The sequence below is a fragment of the Carassius gibelio genome, chromosome B2, assembly GCF_023724105.1.
Source record: "Carassius gibelio isolate Cgi1373 ecotype wild population from Czech Republic chromosome B2, carGib1.2-hapl.c, whole genome shotgun sequence".
In the NCBI taxonomy this organism is placed as follows: Eukaryota; Metazoa; Chordata; class Actinopteri; order Cypriniformes; family Cyprinidae; genus Carassius; species Carassius gibelio.
This window is the reverse complement of record NC_068397.1, coordinates 27,244,052-27,263,474: the sequence shown is the minus strand read 5'-3', so window position 1 is coordinate 27,263,474 and position 19,423 is coordinate 27,244,052. Positions and strand designations below refer to the sequence as shown.

Genomic DNA, 19,423 nt, shown 5'->3' with positions numbered 1-19,423 from the left:
ATTTTAGAAGTAATATGGATATATATTTAGACATTCCCAAAGACAAATTTTGTCAAGGTTTTGATTTTTTTTTTTTTTTTTGACGGTTTGAAATTCTTATTTGAGGTGTCCGTTTTTTTTATTATTTCTACAGTCAAACTTGAACATAGAGAAATCATTTTGTTGCACAAAACATTTCAATTTGATAAAAATTTAACAAAAATGAATAGGAATGTTTTATCAGAGCTTAATCCTTCTGGGTTTGATCTTATTTCAGTTTTCTGACTTGTTTTGTTTGTATGGTTATAGCCATACCAATTCGTTTGAGTGTACATAATTGTGTATGTGGGTGAGTGGATGTGTCCGTTTTGCACTCTTGATGTTTTAGAGTGTAACCCCTTCCTTGCGGTCCACTTTTTTTTATTGAATTGTAGTTGAATTATTTTATTAAGTTTTCAAAAAAAAAAAAATCTGAAATCAAAGGCACAGATAAATAATGCTCAGAAATCCCCTTGTCATTCACAAATCTTTATTTCTTATAGTTTCAAGGCCAAATTACAAATAAATAAAGTCGTTTGCTTTTACTTGCTTGTTGTAAGACAGTAACCACTCACACAGAGGAGAAAAGATCCTAAATCTGGTCAGTAATCAAGATCAAACATAGTTAAAAGAGATATTACATTTGTACATCTGCTAAATGCAACTAACTTAATGAATTTCATATTTACAGAGCAGTTAACAAGGAGAGAGAATTAATCCACCAAACATCCTCCTTTGTGTCTAGAATGCTCAGTAGGCTTGTGTGTAGCCATCAAACATCAAGGACTTTAAGAACGTAAAGTAGGATGCAGTTAAACACAGATGGCACTGATGGCGTAAGCATCTAACAGGCGGATTCATTTGGGTTAGCTGTTGCCAACAACGTGACTGACAGGTGAATTAACCAAATAGATTACAGTTCGGCTCAGAACATGGAAAATAAGGTGGAGCTCTCTTCAGACTAACAGCTGATTGGCCAGATGTTTGTGGCTGGAACAAATGACATCACAGAATGTAAATGAAGCACGATCAAGATGAGCAGTACAGCAGCTCTCAGAGGGGAATGAGTCACTCCCTGAATTCGAAGACAGAAATAAATTATTAAAAGTATAAATTCCTATGAAGCACTTTTAATTTCCACTGTGTAAGAAAGGCAAATCAACATCCTTCATCAAGCACAGGAAAATCAGACACGTCTAGTTTAGGAACACCATTTGCCTTTAAGTTCCTTTTAGGACAAACAAAAATTATAAAACAAAAACAGTTTCAGTAAAGAGTATCATGTTGTGACGGTAAAGCTGGAGTGTTTCAAAGATTAATCAAAACTGTCTAAAGGAATCGAGAAAACGTAAGAAAAAAATCTGAACTTTACATTTTGAAAATGTTAAGTGCTGAAAATCAATGATTTTTCACATAAATAATGAATTAATGTACAAATCAAGAAACATTTGCCCCATTTTTGCAAATGTCATATTTATCAATGTCCGCAAACAGAATATAATCGTATTCAGTGCTTATTTGTTTGGTTTACATCTCCTGAATCATGCAAAGTCAAATGCGAATCATAATGCATTAGTTGTGGAATGATGTAAGCGATCTGCACAGTCAAAAGCAGAATAATAGTGTCTCTTCCAATACATCGAAGAGGCTGGAGACATTCATGCTCTTGGGACCGGGCTGTGCATACATACGTCTATAGCACATTCAAATTCATACTTTTCCTCTTTGTTAAAGTCACTAATTTCCTACAATGATAATATCACAATATAATAAAAAATGGCCATTTAAGATACCCGAACTATTCCACGCCAACACTTGGTTCCCTTGCAAAACATCCATGCAACACAACGGCTGACATCATATGACCACATGACATATTTAGAAGGAAATACATTTAAAGGCTTTACAAATTCAGACAAAAGACATAGTTCAAAGAAATATACGCTGTAAATATGGAGTCATACATCCCATGTGAGTCTTAGGCAAACCCTGTAGTTGTGAGTAATGGAACGTGGGAGAATCTTTCAGATGCAGACCAGACGCCAACTCACTGACATAGAAATGCACAAAATTTGGAGCAGATCTCTGAAATTGGATTAAAAAAAAAAAACCTCTCTGTTGCATCAGTACAAGCTTTTTGTGGTATTAGAGAGCAGGTCTCTGGCTTAAGACTGCTCTCCGTAACCGCTTTGGTGCAAAATTACAACTGCTTTTGTTACATCAGAACAGATATCTGGTTTATTACTGGTCTCTCTTGGTCTGGAGTGTAAGGTTGGTCTTTCTGGTTTCTTTTCTAGGTACACAGTCGTCAGTGTGCACTAGCAGCAGAAACGCATCGTTCATTCCACACAGGGCAACAGTAACAGCCTTTGGATACAGGTAAACAACAGAAGCCCAAGTTCAAAGTAACAAGATGGCAAGTAAAAACGCCAAAGTTCCAGAAAAAGTAACATTGTAAGAGATACAGTTAGAGGAGCATTCCATACATATCCAAATCTTGCAGCAGTTTTAGATCAAAATAATTCTGAATGAAATTAACAAAGAAATAAGCAACAAAAAAATACAGCCAAATTACAAAACGTTTCCCTGCATAGACTCTCGATGAGAATTCAATGACCGCTTCGCAGTAGGGTGGAATCATCAAGCGCATCTGCCTGCAGAACAATGTGAGGGCAGGGTAAAGGGGGCGTGTCTATCAAAAAGAAGAGAGAAGCAAAAGGACTGGATGGGGTCCAAAAGTCTCACAGTCTGTATGTTGTGTCGCGTGTCTTTCAGAAGTCTCTTTCGTATATCATCTGAGAAAAGTGTGTTATTTAGGACCTGCTACAGCAGGTGGCATTTACTGTCGCACCGTTCCCTCTCGTCAAAATCAAGTGTGTCCCAGTTCTGATCACAGAGCATTGCAGGGAGCAGGAAGGCAGAGGATTGTGGGCTGAATTTTTGTATATAGGCATTGTGGTATATGGTGTGTCCTAAACCCCCCTCCCTCCCTCCCCATCACATCACACCGCCTGGCTTCATTCACTTGCCACCGTACATCCTCTCGATATCGTCCTGATAGTGTGATTTGATTTCCTTGCGTTTGAGTTTGAATGCGTCGGTAACCAGGCCCGTCTCAGGCGTCCAGGGTTCGGCGCTCAGACGGATTTTCTTTGGGATCTCAAAGCGTTCCAGTTTACCTGTAAAACAGAACAGATTTGATTTAACATGATGTTGGAAAGCTATAGCTATATATGTATAAAGCAAGAAGCTTAAAAGAATTATGTAAAATGTTGTGCATGGTCTTTTGCCAAAGGCTTTGAGTGACAGTTTAAGTGAATTAATTTTTAGTGGAATTGGATCAGCGAAATGAACTGCCTAAACAAGCAACATGCCAATTCATAAATGAGTTCGACTTCCCAACAATACCCGGGAAATAGAGGACAGTATTGAGAGGAAATCTCATGTTCACCAGGACAGCATTTATTTGATTAAAAACACAGTAATATTGTGATATTTCAAAGTGTAATTTATTAATTGTTAGGTAAAAATAAAAATGTTACCCTGAATGCACTGTAAGTCGCTTTGGATAAAAGCGTCTGCTAAATGCATACATTTTAATTTAAATGTAATTCCTCTCATGCAAAGCTGAACTGTCAGCATCATTAATCCAGTCTTCAGTGTCACATGATCCTTCAGAAATCATGCTGATTTGTTGCTCGGGATATATTTGTTTTTTTATGATTTTTTGATGATGAATAGTCCAAAACAACAAAAATGTATTTAATACAAGATTTTTTATAATATATCTTAAAAGAATTTATGGTTATTCTAAGATTTATATTGTAAGAAAAATAATACTTTAATTTGGTAAGAATACATTGAATATTCAAATCATTCCTATCAAATTAAAGTATAATTTCTTAAAAAAATAATTATGGTTATTCTAAGATTTATATTGTAAGATGTATTATAAAAATGACAATTTAACCTACAACATGGTTAATTTTTACTGAGTAAAAAGATGCAAAACCATGATACAGAAAACATGTTTGGCAAAGACATTGCAATTCAAAAATCTTCCAGTCAATCAAATTATAAAAATCTAAGTGTTTGCCCTGTTGACAGACCTGTTACAGCCGCGTCAGTGATGATACGTAGAACCTCTTTTTCCATCTCTGCATGGTTGCACAGCTCTTCCCATGTTCCTCTAATGCCCTTCTGCTCAGCAAGAGCGGTTAACTGCTTCTGACTGGGCACCACGAACCCAATCACATAAGACTCATCACTGTGTAAAAAGATGGAAAGATTTATAAGTCAGCTAAAACACTATACAGCGTTTATGAATGCATGTTTCTTATGTACACTCACCTGTTGGCATAAGCGCAGATGTTGTCAATGAGCGGGCAGTTTTTGAGCGCAGCCTCCACTTTGCCCAAAGACACATATTCACCAGCTTGCAACTTCACCAGGTCCTTCTTACGATCTACAGTACACACACATGCCACAACCAGTTAGAGGAACCTACATAGAAGTTACTATGATTATGATTAAAGGGAGGAAAATTCTGTCAGCAATTACACACCAACAAATAGTTCCAAACCTGTATGTGATAACGGACGGTAGCCGTTGACTTCCATAGAATGGAAAAAGTACTATGGTAGTCAATGGCTACCATCAATTTTTTAGACATTCTTCAAAATCTTTTGTGTTCAACATAAGAAACTCATACAGGTTTGGAACAAGTAGAGACAGAATTTCCATTATTGGGTGATATCTGATATGTTGTGCATCTCTCCACACCGATAATCTTGAGGCAGCCGTCATGGTGGAATTCTCCAATGTCTCCAGTGCAGAACCAGCGCTGGCCGTTTGCATCCACAAAGAAGTCCTCTCGGTTCTTCTGCTCGTTTTTATAGTAACCCATGGCGACATTTGGCCCACCAATCAGAATCTCTCCTCGTGGGTTTGGTTTGTCTGTGCTGAAATAACCACCTATGGCAAAAAAGAGAAAAATATTCAAATGGACATTATTTTATAATATTAAAATTCTCATCATAGAATTTAGTAGTAGCAGCCAATGAACTTCATAAGTGTTGACAGTAAAAAAAGCTGAACTCGCCTTCCTCCCAGTTCTTCAGCATGAACTCTGAACACACCAGAGGAGCTCCAACACGTCCAGTGCTGCAATCAAACACTAGACAAACATACACAGTTTTAGCACACTTATGCAATCGTACATATTTATTCAGAAGCATTAATTTAGTTAATTCACTTACTCTATTTCCCCCTCCTTTACTATTTTTTTTTGCAGTAGTCACATGCATGTTAACCCAGGTTTTATTCAAGATCTCTCACCACTAATTTAAAACATATTAATCCCAAGATTCCCATTCTTGGTGAGCCATAAATTCCCATTACTTTTCTCTAGTCTTTTGTGACTGCTGATTAAGGTCTTTAATTATTTTAAAAAAAGACTGCACTCAAAAAGCAATTTCAAGCCGATTAAATAATTCAGACCAGATCATGATGTAATACTATCTATGATACTATCTATCCTAATATCAGGTTTTCCACTGTAACCAGCTTTTAATTATCTTTTTTTTTAAATACTAGTATACACACACCCTTAATTTAAAGTGCTGCCAGTGAAGCACTGATAATACAGCAATGGAGATTCATAGAGATTAGCTATTTAACAACTAAAAATCCAGGATTGTTGTTTTATTTTAGACTAAAACTGCTGATTGCAGATTGACTCCTAACTGCCTGAGCCTGGCTCAGTGAATCTCATGCCTACTCTCGCTGATGGTCCCGGCTCCGCAGGTCTCGGTGAGGCCGTAGCCCTGGGACACAGGACAGCAGAAGCAGATGTTCATAAAATGATGAGTAGCTGCAGATAAAGGAGCTCCGCCAGACAACAGCAAACGTGTGTTACCGCCCAGCAACGAGCGAACCTTTCTGAACACAAGCCTGCAGAACAAGATACAGTCAAAACAGAGAAAACACAACTGCTTCTAAACAAACCCAGCGAGTTTCAGATGAAATCATTTCGCTAATTTTATAAGCAGCATTCATTTTATACCGGTCACAGAGCGGCGTGCTGTATCCTTTGGAAAGCTGCTCCAACTTGTAGTTGTATGCCAGAACAAAGAGTGTTTTCTGCACACTGCTCATTTCTTCAACTTTAGTCATCACGTTCTTATAGATACGGTCCATAATCTCCTACACACAGAAATAATTAACATCTGGATCAAGCTCAGCAGCTGTGTGTTTGTGGGAACTTGTGAGTTTCTTACAGGTACGGCTGCCATCAGTGTTGGTCTGAGCACACTGGTGTCTCCTTTACTGCCCTTTTTGATTTTGGATGACTGTGGGGAAAGGACAAAATTAAAAAAGTTTCCTGAAGAAGTCTGCAGTTATGATCCAAATGCTTTGGCAATCGGAAGTATTCTGAGATTGTAAAAAAGCTTGACATGGTGATGACAGCACAACAGCATGACTCATGTGAGCGTGTGCGTTTGTACCTGGTCAGCAAGAGTCTGAGGTGATGAATATCCAATCCGGCAGCCATGCGACACACTCACCAGCTCAGCGCTGAGCTCCAGGACATGAGCAAGTGGCAGGTAGCCAATGTAAGTGTCGTTCTCACTGCCACAATAAACAGGAAGTGTGTTAACAAGGCTGCATTTATTTAAACCATAAAAACAATAATGTTCTGAAATATTAATAGAAGTCATTATGATATACTGCTTTGCTGCTCAAGAAACATATCATCATCATGTTGAAAATAGCTGCACTACTTTAGTTTAGTAATTTCTTTAAATCAGCAGGAAACCTGTTTGTTTTTTAACAAGTAACTGAAGTAACTGATTTCTGATTATCGGTTAATCATGTTGCCGTGACCAGCTTTCTGAAGTACTGACAATAGAACAACAAAGATTGATGGAGATTAGCTATTTAACTAAAAAAAAAAAATTAATGGATAGACAGAAAAATGCTGGAAAATATAAAAATAGAGAGACCGAGCTTTAGAGAGAGAAAGGTCAATGAAGACAGTAGCTAGGTTTCCACCCAAAGTTGCGAATTTAACTTATGGGCTAAATTGGAATATTGCATAAAATATTTGCGAATAAGCACCATTTCCATTCAACGAGCCAAAGATAACAAAGATGCAACTTCATGATAAACTTGCACTAAATGTCACTAAGAAAAGCAGGAGAGCTACTGAATATAATAATTTTCTTTTAGTCTAGATCAAAAAAATAAATAAAAAACATGCGGTTATTGCTTCCGGAGGTGGATGCCTGCAGTTTGAGAATTGCAGTTTTGAAAATATTTTTGCGAATTAAGGGATTTTTCACGAAACTGTTTCCATCACTAGTTGCAGATGTGATGAAAATGCACAAAAAAACAGTGCGAAGGACACAGCTGGTGTGACATGAGCGTGTGTCAGATAAACTCACTCCAGGTTAGGAATGCGTTCAGCCATGCCGGTGATGCCAGCGATGATGTTGCTGTGGGAGATCATGACTCCTTTAGGAATGCCTGTAGAGCCGCTGGTGTACATGATCACTGCGATATCAGACGGGACAGGCTGCCTGCGGGACTTTATTACTGCACACAGAGAAACACACATTCACATCCCGTCATTAGAGGCAGGGGCCATGTCGTCATGGCATTCTAAAATAACTACTTTGAAGGATGAAAAACTAACTTTTTTAAGAGGGAACTTGCAGCCAAGATTGCTTTGCACTGCATGAACTTCTCAGTCAAAAACAACGGTCATAAATCTGCCCAAGCTAATGGAAATTAAACCCCTGGCACCAGTACAACATCTTCTGTCAAATTTTAAAAGCCTAAAAGTGACAAGCTTTGTTTAAAACGTATTTGTTAAAATAAAATATAAATAATTACCAGTTTTAGTAAATTAATATAGTCAAACAGTCAAAAAGTCATTTATTATATTAACATATGTTCACCAAAGCTGCATTTATTTGATATAAAAAAAAAAAAAAAAAAAAAAAAAACAGTAAAAACAGCAATTTTGTGATATATATATATTATATATATATATATATATATATATATATATATATTTTATTTTTTAGGCCAAATTTGAAGTTGTGTATAATTGACGCTCATGTGCATTATCTGTGATAACCACATCACATGCTGGAAATATGATGTTAAAGTGAGAGTGAGTGTCATTTCAGATCCCTACACCCTTCAACCCTCTAATGCTCTCCCTGTAAAGGGGGAAGTCTTCCAGGAGAATGAGGCATAGACATGACCATTTCATTTGAAATCAGACGCACCTAAGATCATTCATCCTGCTCGGTTTCATTTGTGTGAGCGTTAGACAGGCAACACATAAAAATGCCCCAGGGAAACGTCTAAACCTTTATCCCTCTAAACCTGCTCTAATAATGATAAGATCTCCCTGTCTTATCTCTAGAGGGCTTTTCTAAACACTTGCTCTTATCTGACACAAAGGCTAAGCGCGTGGGTTCTCAACACAGGTTTGCGTGCCCTCAAAAGTATTCTTTTCATCTGACAGGAAGATCCTGCTGTCTTTCTTCCCTCACCAATCGATGTTCACAGCTCTGTTGTCCTTATTGTGTTAGTACACAACAAAAGTTCTGTTCTGTACTGTTCTTGGAAACCTATGAAGGTTATGATTGGACCGTTTCATTAATGTATACTATATACTAAAAGCAGTATGTGACACAATATGCATCATGCAAATATAATGGTATGCACATAAACATTTCAAACAAAGTAGTATGCTACTTGAGACTTACCATTTTCAGGTTTGGACCCTAGTTCCTGCACAGCAGCTATGCTGTGGACCATGATGCCTCTGGGGAGATCAGGCCAACTGGTGGGCTTCTCATCAACCAGTATAATGTGCTTCAGCCTGGGGACATCCATCAGAATGGCCTGAGAGAGAGAGAGAGAGAGAGTGTGATTGAGAGCATGAGTGACAGCCGCTCTTCACTGGCGTGTCGTGTCTGATATACGGCCTGCGCTGTGTTTTCACCTTGAGGCGGCTCTGCAGCAGGTCTTTGCTGGTGATGATGTGTGTGACCTCAGTCTCATTCAGACCATGAGCTATAGCTGCTCCTCCCAGTGTAGAGTATAGAGTCACCACTGAGACCAAGAGAAAGAAGAGTTAGAACTGTGCCTTTACATATAGAAGAGTGAGAGAGAGAAAGAGGCAGAGACTACAAATAAATCACTTCATACTTCTGCCAAAACTTATACTTCACTAATGAAAATTTAGTTTGAATATGCAGTAAGAGTATTCATATAATACATTCAGATTATTTTATTTAATGCCATGTCAGCACTCAAAGCTATTTTCATGGCAAAAATACAATTACAAAAGTACAAATGTCATATAAATACAATAAAAAAGAAAAGTCATATTATATAAGATTTTTTTAATTTCTTAATCTTCATATAATAAATAACAGTACAATAAAAATAATAATATATGTTTTATTATTTACATGCTAAAGATCAATAAAGATTTATATTTTTTCAATTAAATTATTTTATAAAATATAAGCGAAATATTATTTAATTGCAATCATTGCTATTATAAACATTTTTTATTATTTAAATAAAAATATTTAATTAAAAAATACAATTTCAATTAAACTGTACCGTAAAAAAAATGTATAATAACATTTATATTTTAATAATGTTATTATATATTTATACTTTATAATAATAAAATCTGCATTTATGAGAGTATTCATAAATTCATAGATTTCCTAAACAGGGCAAATTAATGTTAGAGCGCAATTCCATAGAAGTGCAGATGGGAGGGGAAAATTCTGCGGTGATTTACTAAAAATGTGCACATTGAAGAACACCGACGCAACATCTCATTTCCATAATGACCAGGGCAATCTACCAAGAGCAGCGCACATTACCACCTACTATAAGATATGCATTTTTGGCCATTGAATAATGCCGCAAATACCAGCGAATCAAAACCAAAGACTTTGTGAATCAAATTACAGGCACATGCATGCGTGTCTGCTTGAACGGTGAAAAAGCGTTCTGATGTCAGTGTGATGCTGTCTTTCATCTAGTACTACAGCGGTGCTGCTATTTTTGGCCTGATATTCTCTCCTAGTCACCATAAAGCAGCAGACAATAATCTGTGTGAGTGCGTGACTTAATTTCTCACAGGGGAAGTTGTACATGAAGCAAGCCTGCGCCGCTATCATCCATTCTGCACGAGTCTCGCAGAAAATGGCGATGTTACATAGAGGCTTCTGACCCAGTGCAGCCAGCCCGCTACCAAACCTCTGAGACAGATGGAAAGTGTCTTCATACGACAGCCAGTTATAATCGCCCAGAATCACCTAGAGAGAAAGACAGTGGAGTCAGAGTTGCATTGTATGAAAATTCCCAGCAGCTTTCACAGCAGCATGTGACTTCTTTTCAGTTTGATGTAAACAGTTCTGGACAACAACAGGCCAGAGATAAAAACAGTTTACAGAGAGAGACGGCCACGGATCTTCTTCCTCTGGAGTTCAAGAGAATTTGAGAACGAGTTATCTTGGGATCTGGTGCCTTAACCATAGAAAAACTCTACATATACTTGAATATTGTGTAAGAATGTGTTTAGTGGGCAAGTATGTGTTTACTGTGTTCTCCAAGGATATAAAAAAGGTCTTTGTACAAACAAAAGCCTACATCTGTTTTTAGGCTTTAAACTACCTTTCAAAGGGCTAATTAATGAAAATTAAAAACATAAAATAAATGAATGCTTTTATTTATTAAGGATGCATTACATTGGTCAAGAGTTACAGTAAATACATTTATAATAATTAAAAAAAGTTATAGATTTAAAATAAACGCTGTTCTTTCAAACCTTTTATTTCTTCTAGAATCCAAAAAAAAAAAAACACAAAAATTAAGCAGCACAGGCATTTCCAACACTGACAGAAATGTTTCTTAAGAAGCAAATCAGCATATCAGAACGATTTCCAAAGAGTCATGTGACACTGAAGACTAAAGTAATGATGCTGAAAATTCAGCTTTACATTTCATGAATAAATTATATATTTAAAAATTATATGACAATAAGAAAGTTACTTTAAATTGTCATATTTCTCATTATTACTGATTTAACAGTATTTCTGATCAAAATTAATTAATTAAAATTAATTTAGGGCGTGTTTTGGATTTTAGAAATCTTTTGCGCCGCATCAAAAATGCAATGAATGCAAGTCTCTTGACATTGGGCTGATGGTTATCATAATATGCCAAGTAATGTAGATATACTTTAATTTGAATATGCTGATAAGATCAATTAACAGAATCACCTGCAGTGTGAACAAATATCTAAAGTCCTCGAAGGTCAATGTTTGTGTCTCACCTTCTTAAAGACCTTGCCGTTAGGCTGGATCTCATCTTCCTCGCTCAGCACCTCTCTAGTGCCGAGGCAGTCTCTTTGAGGGAAGTGCACTACAGCGTATTCAAACACTTTATCCAAAGTATCCACACCCTCATGCAGCAGGGACACCAGCTTCTGCTGGTTGCTCACGGCTCGGTATGGCCCTGCCGGATTCCCGCTTATCTGATGGGACAGAAGATCAGGATGAGGTCACGGGGAAAGATCTGGACATGTACGAAAAGCACAGGGTGACAAAATGTGCTAGGGAACACAATTGCAAGAAAGTGCAAACCCACTTGTGGTCTGATTGATCATATTTGTAACCAACATTATCATTAAGGGCCAATACCAATTCTACCCCTTATCCCTTCCCCTTTCCCCTTTTTGTCTCGATTCTCTTTTGGTTGGAGGGTTAGGGGTAAGGGGAAGGGCCAGATAGCCCTTCAAACGAAGATTTTTCGGGACCACACTTCAGACGAAGGGGTATGAATTATCTCGGCAACACGGCTGCTACAGCGAACAAAAAGACAAATAAATGTAAGCTTTTCTGGCATAAATAAAGATTTTAACTAAAATTAATCACTTGTTTTATGTTACATTCAATTGTGAGTTCAGAGAGAGAGAGAGAGAAAGAGAAATGGAGGTTGCGTGTATTCGCATTGTGCGTTTATATTTTTAGAGTGAGTTTACTTAAAAACAGCAATTGTATCTTCTTGTCACTTGAAAATATAATGTAGCGATTCAGTATTTAAACTGTATTTAATAAAAGTCGTGGGGCAGCGTTGACAAGTTTTTTTTCTCCTGGATGTGTGAGCTGCGTGATTTCCGATATGTGTGTGTGTGTGTGTGTGTGTGTGTCAGTAAGCAGCTCATTAATACAGAACGATAATTAAAGGCTCTAATGCACACCACCAGTATGTGTGTGTATTGTAAGAGCTAGATGATGAATGATGACGTGTTACGTCATGGTAGTGGTGTCCCAATCCTTAGGGGAATATTGTCTCCCCTACCCCTTGAAGGGGAAGAGGTATAAAATAGAACTGGGACTGGGTCTAAGTGACATTGATCAGTAATGCAAGTGACTCAAATCCCTCCATTAACCCAAGATAAACAGCGATAATCTCAGTTGATTTATTATCTTTTGCATGTATTATGTGTTGTTGAGCTACACTACCATTCAAAAGTTTGGGCTCAGTACGTTTTTTTCCCCCTCTAATTAAAATATTACTTCTATATTAAGCAACGGTGCATTCAGTTAAAAAGATTCAGCAATCACATTAAGTTACAAACCATTTGCACTGTTCTTTTTAATTTTATATTTATTTTTAAAGACTCCTGAAAATGTGTCTCATGATTTCCACAGAAACCATTAAGCAGCACAACTGGTTTCAGCATTCATAATAATAATAAATGTTTCTTAAGAAGTAAATCAGCATAGAAGAATGATTTCGGAAGGATCATGTTACACTGTAGACAGGATTAATGATGCTGATTATTTAGCTTTGCATCACAGGAAATAGTTAAACCTTTAAAACCTACTACGATAGATAACAGTTATTTATAACTTAGTGCTGTCAAATGATTTATCGCATCCAACTTTTTTGTTTAGATGATATACGTGTACATTTATTACGCATTATTTAGGCTTCATGTATATATTTACATTAATATATTTATTAAATTTATTAAATCTAAATATTTAATTTATGAAAAAAAATTACTTTCAAGATATTTACATGCATGTGTGTGTATTCACATATACATAAATATACACAGCACACACATTATGTAAACAAAAGCTTTTCTTTTTGGATGTGATTAATCGTGATTAATCGTTTGATAGCACTATTCTAAATTGTAATAATATTCAATAATTCTTTATTTTCGATCCAATAAATGCAGTCTTGCTGAGGATAAGAGACAGTTTTTGAATGAATCTGCTGAATGAATCGCACTGTTGTACTCACGGAGCGCGCTTTGACTCGTTTAGCACGGGCCTGGCTCTCGCTGGCTCCGGAGAGCAGGTACCAGGGCAAGAACGTGATGACAGAATAAACCCAGATGACCGATCGAAAGACCTGCAGCAGGAGAGGAGACATGTCCTCCTTCAACTTCATCCTGAGAGGAACGAGAGAGCAGAGGATGAGAAGACGACAAAAAGATAAAAAAACATAATAAAGCTGTGATTTTTGTCACCTTCACTCACTTTGTGTTGTTTTTTTTTTTTTACTTTCCTCCAAGTATGCGATAGTATTCCTCTTCTTCTGAATGTCTTACCGAGTTCTTCCGCGTTCTTGAAGAGCTTTAAGTTATAGATGACACTAGTTGGCCTTTCTACTGCCTACTGTCAAACCTGCTGGCTAAGTGAGCAACTTCCTGTTCCATTTCCTTTTCCTACTCCAGTTTCCTTCTCTGACAGGGTGCAAAGCCTCCTGGGAATAAGGATGAGCTCTCCCTGTGGAGAAATATAACAAGCAAAGGGCCTTTTGTCAATGTCATGACTCAAAATTGGTTCAACTGTAGAACACTTTGAGATGCATCTATGAATTGACTCTTTCAGTCCTAGAGCAACACCAGTTCCCTTTTTATCCGCACTAGTTTCGGAAGTATCCCATAGGTATATATATTTAGGTAGACTCAAAGCATAGGAAGACTGACTTATGCCATTCACAGGGCGTCATGAGAGTAAGCAGGCGTTTAAGAGTTATTTTGGTATGATTTGCTCTTTTCAGTTTCAATTGGTGGAATTCTTTTGCAGAATCATGGGTAATGTAGTTTTTTTTTAACCGTAATTTGTTGTTGTGGAAATAATGCAGGCTGGTAGGTTTAGGACCTAAAGCGATATAGAGTCAAACTTGGCTACTCGTATTAGCATGCGTCTAACCCAGTATGTCACGGCTCATTGTGCGACTAGCAGACAGTGAACGCCATGAGCTCAGACGACAAACAAGACAGGCTTGTCACTCTGGAAGGATGAAGCTCACACTAACTAAAAGTGTTCTGTTTGAGAGGAGGATGTGTTTATGAATGATGTATGTGCTGAGAGGATGAGCATATCCAGAACATGAAATACAAACTGACATATATGGCCAATTTTGGAAATCCCAAAATAAAGATCGACCTGATAAACCAGCGGCCTATATGATAGAATACGCACTGTTGAATAAAAAAAAAATTACATTCGGAATAGGTCAATAATAGCCAAGCGCAAAAAAAAACTCCTTAAAATCCTCTGTGAAGATGCATGTTTTACAGTCAGAAATAAACACTTTAGTACAACAGAAAACAATTAAGGAAAAAAAAGCCAATTTTACAAGCTGTGGACGTCTTTTTTTGGCTTTGGTACTACAGTGCAGGCTCAAAACGACAACCCAGGATAGAGACGTTCTCAGATATCATCTACCTAGCAGAAATGTGTTTCTCCTTGGAGTTTTACTAGTGGACTCCATCACAACAGAGGTTCAAGCAGGGTGGCCTATTAAATGCCAATATATGATATGTAATACAATTTAATGATAACAAATGAGACTCTGAAATGATTACACAAACATTGAACATAATTTACAGAATATTTTTCAGACACATCTTTGGTGAATCTTGAGTAAATGTACACACAATATATTTTTTAAGAATGTTAGGAACCTACATTGGAACATAACACTGCAAATGTCTTCTATATGGTCACTTTTGATAAATTTAAGGTGTCCTGGCTAAAAATAATAGTATTAATTTCTTTAAAAACATTTTATTGAACCCACATTTTTGAACAGCAGTGTTATGAAATTATTAAATTATGATTTCAGTTGGAAATAAACCACAAAATGTAAAACACAACATCCTCACTATGACTTACAATAGTTACATGTATTGATTGATTTATTCATTCACTTTTTAAAACCATGCCAGCATCAAGGCTATTTTCATGACAATCTCAGAATAAATTACACAAGCTATACAATGAACAAAAAGACAAAAAATCTAAAATAAATTCAGGTGATACATTTTTAGTCAATAGTTAGATACATTTGGGGGAACAATATTTCTAAACAAAATCCTTATTAGATGGAAAGGAAGTGCCTGAAGAAGAGGTCCTGGATTTTAAATAGCAGATGCGTGTCTATAGCTTCTAGCTGTCTAGTTGTTTATTATTATTATTGCTTACTATACTGGGAGGGATTTCATTTTGTCAGGTTGTGGCTTGCGGCATCAGACACATCTGGTGTAGACAACGTAACTCCATTAAAAAAAAGGGTGGAAAATGCACAAAAAAAACAAAAACAATATGGCCTCTTTTTAAAAATACAGAGGTCCTAAAATAATTTGAACTGCGAACATTATACCCAAAGAAAAATAACAGACCCCTTATACATGTGTAGAGATTCAAAACTGTATATTTAAGAATCAAAAATTGTAGCTTTACGTCACATTTAAAATTCAAACATGCTGGATGGGCATAACCATGTGCGCCAAACCACTTCTACCATTGAAATATGATTAACAAATGTGCAATCAATCATCCTCTGTACATTCATGGTTTTAATCCAGATCTCATAAACAACGCCCAGTACTGATAACACGTGCATCTGAATGAAGCACAAGCATTAGTTATTAGATGGAAATCTAAGATGCGGTCAGTGAAGTGAAGGTCTTCAGCTAAACTCAGGTATCACGATCAAATATCATCTCCCCTGAGCAACCGGATCCAACTCACCTGCACTGCCACAACACAGACAGAACTGAAAGAAAGAGGATGTGTTGCTCAAGGGCACAACGCTGGCAGATCACCTAATGCCTGTATCATTAATGCTAACTAGTCATGCTAGTTAATATTCATGATCGAACGGGTGAAAAAAAAAAAAAAAAAAAAATCCCACTCACTTACATTGAAAGACCGAGAAATATCAACCAGCCAGAACATGCTAGAAACGGCATAACAGAGTGCAAATAACCTCTCTGAACACCTTAGCAAACAAACAGCAACACACAGGTGACCACACAACACCCTAGCATTATGATGGGCAAGTAACAACATGGTTTGTGTGTGAATACCTGAGTACACTGAAGGATAAATGTCACAAATCTTTTACATAGAGAAGAGGAACCGGTAAAGGGGTTTGGGTTAAGTAACCACTAACAGTAGAGGCTTAAACTGAAAACAAAGCGATTTTGTTGTGTTCTCTTCCCTTTTCCTCTTATGCTCGGACTCCCCCGCACAAAGAAGGAACAAGCTTCCAGACACACATACCAGGATTTCTAATCACAGCCCACTCATTCATTATTACCCATAATCCCTATTATATAGCACTGGATGAGGCTGGGTGTGATCAGACTTGTTCGGTTGGTCCATCACCTCGTGCTCAGGGTGCGAGAATAGAAGACATTAATCATACACTCCTGCAGTGGGACGATCGTGAGGAATCCAGCCAATAGAGACCAATCAAATCAATTCACTCAAGAACTGCTGAACACTTGACACAATCTATGGTGCATTTTAAGCGTGAAAATCATGTTTCCGGTAGCTGAACAGTATAAACCATCACTGTGCAATCTACAAACCAGAATAAAATCTTTGTAATCATGTTTGGTGCATCTTTCCCTTTTTTTGAAAAAAAAAAAAAAAAAAGGTAATTAAATATGCCTCACAGCACTGATCGCTCTGTAAAAGATGGGGCATCTCACATTTGACTATTTATAGAGTTAAAGGGATAGTTCAGCCAAAATTGAAACCTTCAAAACTTTGATTAATATTCAATCATACAAATTATGATTTTTGTAATCTTCTATTCGATCTATAACCAAAAATATTATAAAAGCACTGTAAAACAAATTTATAAAAACAAGCCTTTATCAGATGCGATGTGTGCTATGTATGTGTGGCGATAATCATTTAGATGTATAGCCTAAATAAAATCTGATTATTTAAAGGGGGGGTGAAATGCTATTTCATGCATACTGAGTTTTTTACACTGTTAAAGAGTTGGATTCCCATGCTAAACATGGACAAAGTTTCAAAAATTAAGTTGTACGTTTGAAGGAGTATTTCTGTTCCAAAAATACTACTTCCGGTTTGTCACAAGTTTCGGAAAGTTTTTTTTTAGTATGGGTCTGTGTGACGTTAGATGGAGCGGAATTTCCTTATATGGGTCCTAGGGCACTTCTGCCGGAAGAGCTCGCGCTCCCCTGAGAGCACAACAGACTTCACTGATCAGAGCGAGAGTGTCGCGAAAAGTCACAAAAGTAGTGTGTTTTTGGTTGCCAGGGCAAGACAACCCTGCACAGATTACCAACAAAAAAAAAAAAAAACAGCATTAACGGACCAGTGGATGGAGTTTATTTTTACAGAGCATCAACAGAGTTGTGCAAGTGTTTGTGTTTGTTCCCTGCATTTCGAAGATGCTTGTTTTACAAACAAGGCCCAGTTTGACGACGGATTTGCAAATCGTTTATTTCTTAAGGATAATGCAGTCCCAACGAAAAAGGGTCACGATCGTGTGTTGGAACCGCATGCGGTGAGTAAAACTGCTTCAAATATCTCTGTATTATTAACTTAGCTATCAGCGCGTAAGCACATCAAGTAAACAACATGCGATGTTGTCATCAAAACAAAACAACATGAGGATCAGTAAATGACAGAAAATTCATATTTGTGGATGAAACATTTCTTTAATGGAATGATTCACCCAAAAATGCCATCACAACCCACTCTTTCACATCATTCATAAGCATTTAATTGTGTTTTGGGTAGTCTTTATTCCTTTCAATTGTGGCAATATCATGGATTGAGAGCCATTATTAAGCACCAGTGTTTTCTGGGCTTGATTAGATACATCAAGACACAGAAGAACACAGTTAAACATGCTTAGACTGAGTGAAATAAAGAGTTCACGTACCTAACACAAGAATATATGGAGGCTACTCTTGAAGAAATAACAATGATTGGTGTGTTTATAATGGATATGCATAGGATGTGGATGAAAAATGTCAAATGTTTGTTTTAATCATACATATTGCTAGACTTACATATGTTGCATATTGCTAGACTTACATATTTACTGTGTTATCGTAAATACGGAAGTCTAGCACATTATAAAACGTTGTTACAGAAAACCTTCTCAAGTTCAAGTCAAATCAAACGCACTTCATTTGCAGATACTTATTCTTAGTGCTGGCCTTCATAATCCACCAGGATTATCTGAAAGCATGTCACTATCTTCCCAAGCACCCACAGCAAACTGCAGTCTCATGCCACCAGCACACTCATCTGTGACCTCCTTTAGGCAAAACATTATCCTTCATGACAAAATGTGCTCGTATGCCTTTAAATCACACAGAGAATCTAAACTGACGGGGTGTGAAATGTGTAAAATGTCATGCTTGTTGATATCGAGTTTGTGTGAACAAGATTAGTGTTTGTTAATGTGTTGAGTGTGCTTGCAGGTGTTTGATCACGGCTTGAAAGCACTAAATAATTTATGCATGCATGTATGTGTCATTGCAGGCTGGGGACAGAAGAGGCCTCAGATGATCAGTATCGAGAGAGGAATGCGATGCCATCCATATCCTACATTCCTCCGCTTCAGAGGTGTCAAAGCATGCAAACACTCTTCACACTCGAGTAATAACGCGCACGATGCTTTACTCCACGCACGTGAGTCGGAAATCAACGTTGAACCGCACGAGCCGTACAGACAATAAACACTCACCTTATTCTTCCAAGCTGACGCCGCTGATTCAGTCAGACTCGCAACATCTCATTTAAAATGGTAAAAATATATTACAGAAGAGCGAACCGCAGCAAATACAGAGCGAGGATTGCTATTTTTTCTGGGTCGGTTATATTGCGGTCGCTAACTCGCACCGGCGTTATGGCTCAACTGGGGATGTGCGCGTTCATGTTAGCTATTTTACGTCCCATTCCAGCAGATTCGTCAAACGCGTCTGCTAAGCTGTAATAAATAGACGTTCTTACTGTTCTTAATAAATGTTGATGCAATTATTAGGCTGTGT

The 19,423-nt window shown here is 37.3% G+C and overlaps 1 protein-coding gene across 2 annotated transcripts; it reads right to left on the bottom strand.

Moving 5' to 3' along the window:
* Positions 1-491: 491 nt before the first annotated feature.
* Positions 492-19,323, bottom strand: LOC127950996 (fatty acid CoA ligase Acsl3). Of its 2 annotated transcripts, none has more exons than XM_052548542.1 (17): positions 19,120-19,323; positions 13,623-13,871; positions 13,384-13,534; positions 11,399-11,599; positions 10,202-10,379; positions 9,041-9,150; positions 8,802-8,940; positions 7,464-7,614; positions 6,525-6,648; positions 6,297-6,368; positions 6,083-6,222; positions 5,798-5,970; positions 5,120-5,194; positions 4,801-4,992; positions 4,369-4,483; positions 4,128-4,285; positions 492-3,197 (listed from the first exon to the last, which is right to left on the bottom strand). In XM_052548542.1, the coding sequence occupies exons 3-17, from the start codon at positions 13,531-13,533 to the stop codon at positions 3,040-3,042; spliced, it is 2,136 nt and encodes a 711-aa protein (XP_052404502.1). In that variant the 5' UTR covers position 13,534; positions 13,623-13,871; positions 19,120-19,323; the 3' UTR covers positions 492-3,039. The 2 variants fall into 2 exon arrangements, with proteins under 2 accessions (XP_052404502.1, XP_052404503.1); XM_052548543.1 differs by having other exon boundaries at positions 13,623-13,865.
* Positions 19,324-19,423: the final 100 nt, after the last annotated feature.

Bases quoted from the DNA above. Each gene is read 5' to 3' on its own strand.
- LOC127950996 (XM_052548542.1), bottom strand. From the start codon at position 13,533: ATGAAGTTGAAGGAGGACATGTCTCCTCTCCTGCTGCAGGTCTTTCGA. The intron at 8,941-9,040 runs GTGAAAACACAG...TCTCTCTCTCAG, and splicing joins TGCTGCAGAGCCGCCTCAAG to GCCATTCTGATGGATGTCCC. The intron at 4,286-4,368 runs GTGAGTGTACAT...CTTTTTACACAG, and splicing joins ATCTGCGCTTATGCCAACAG to TGATGAGTCTTATGTGATTG.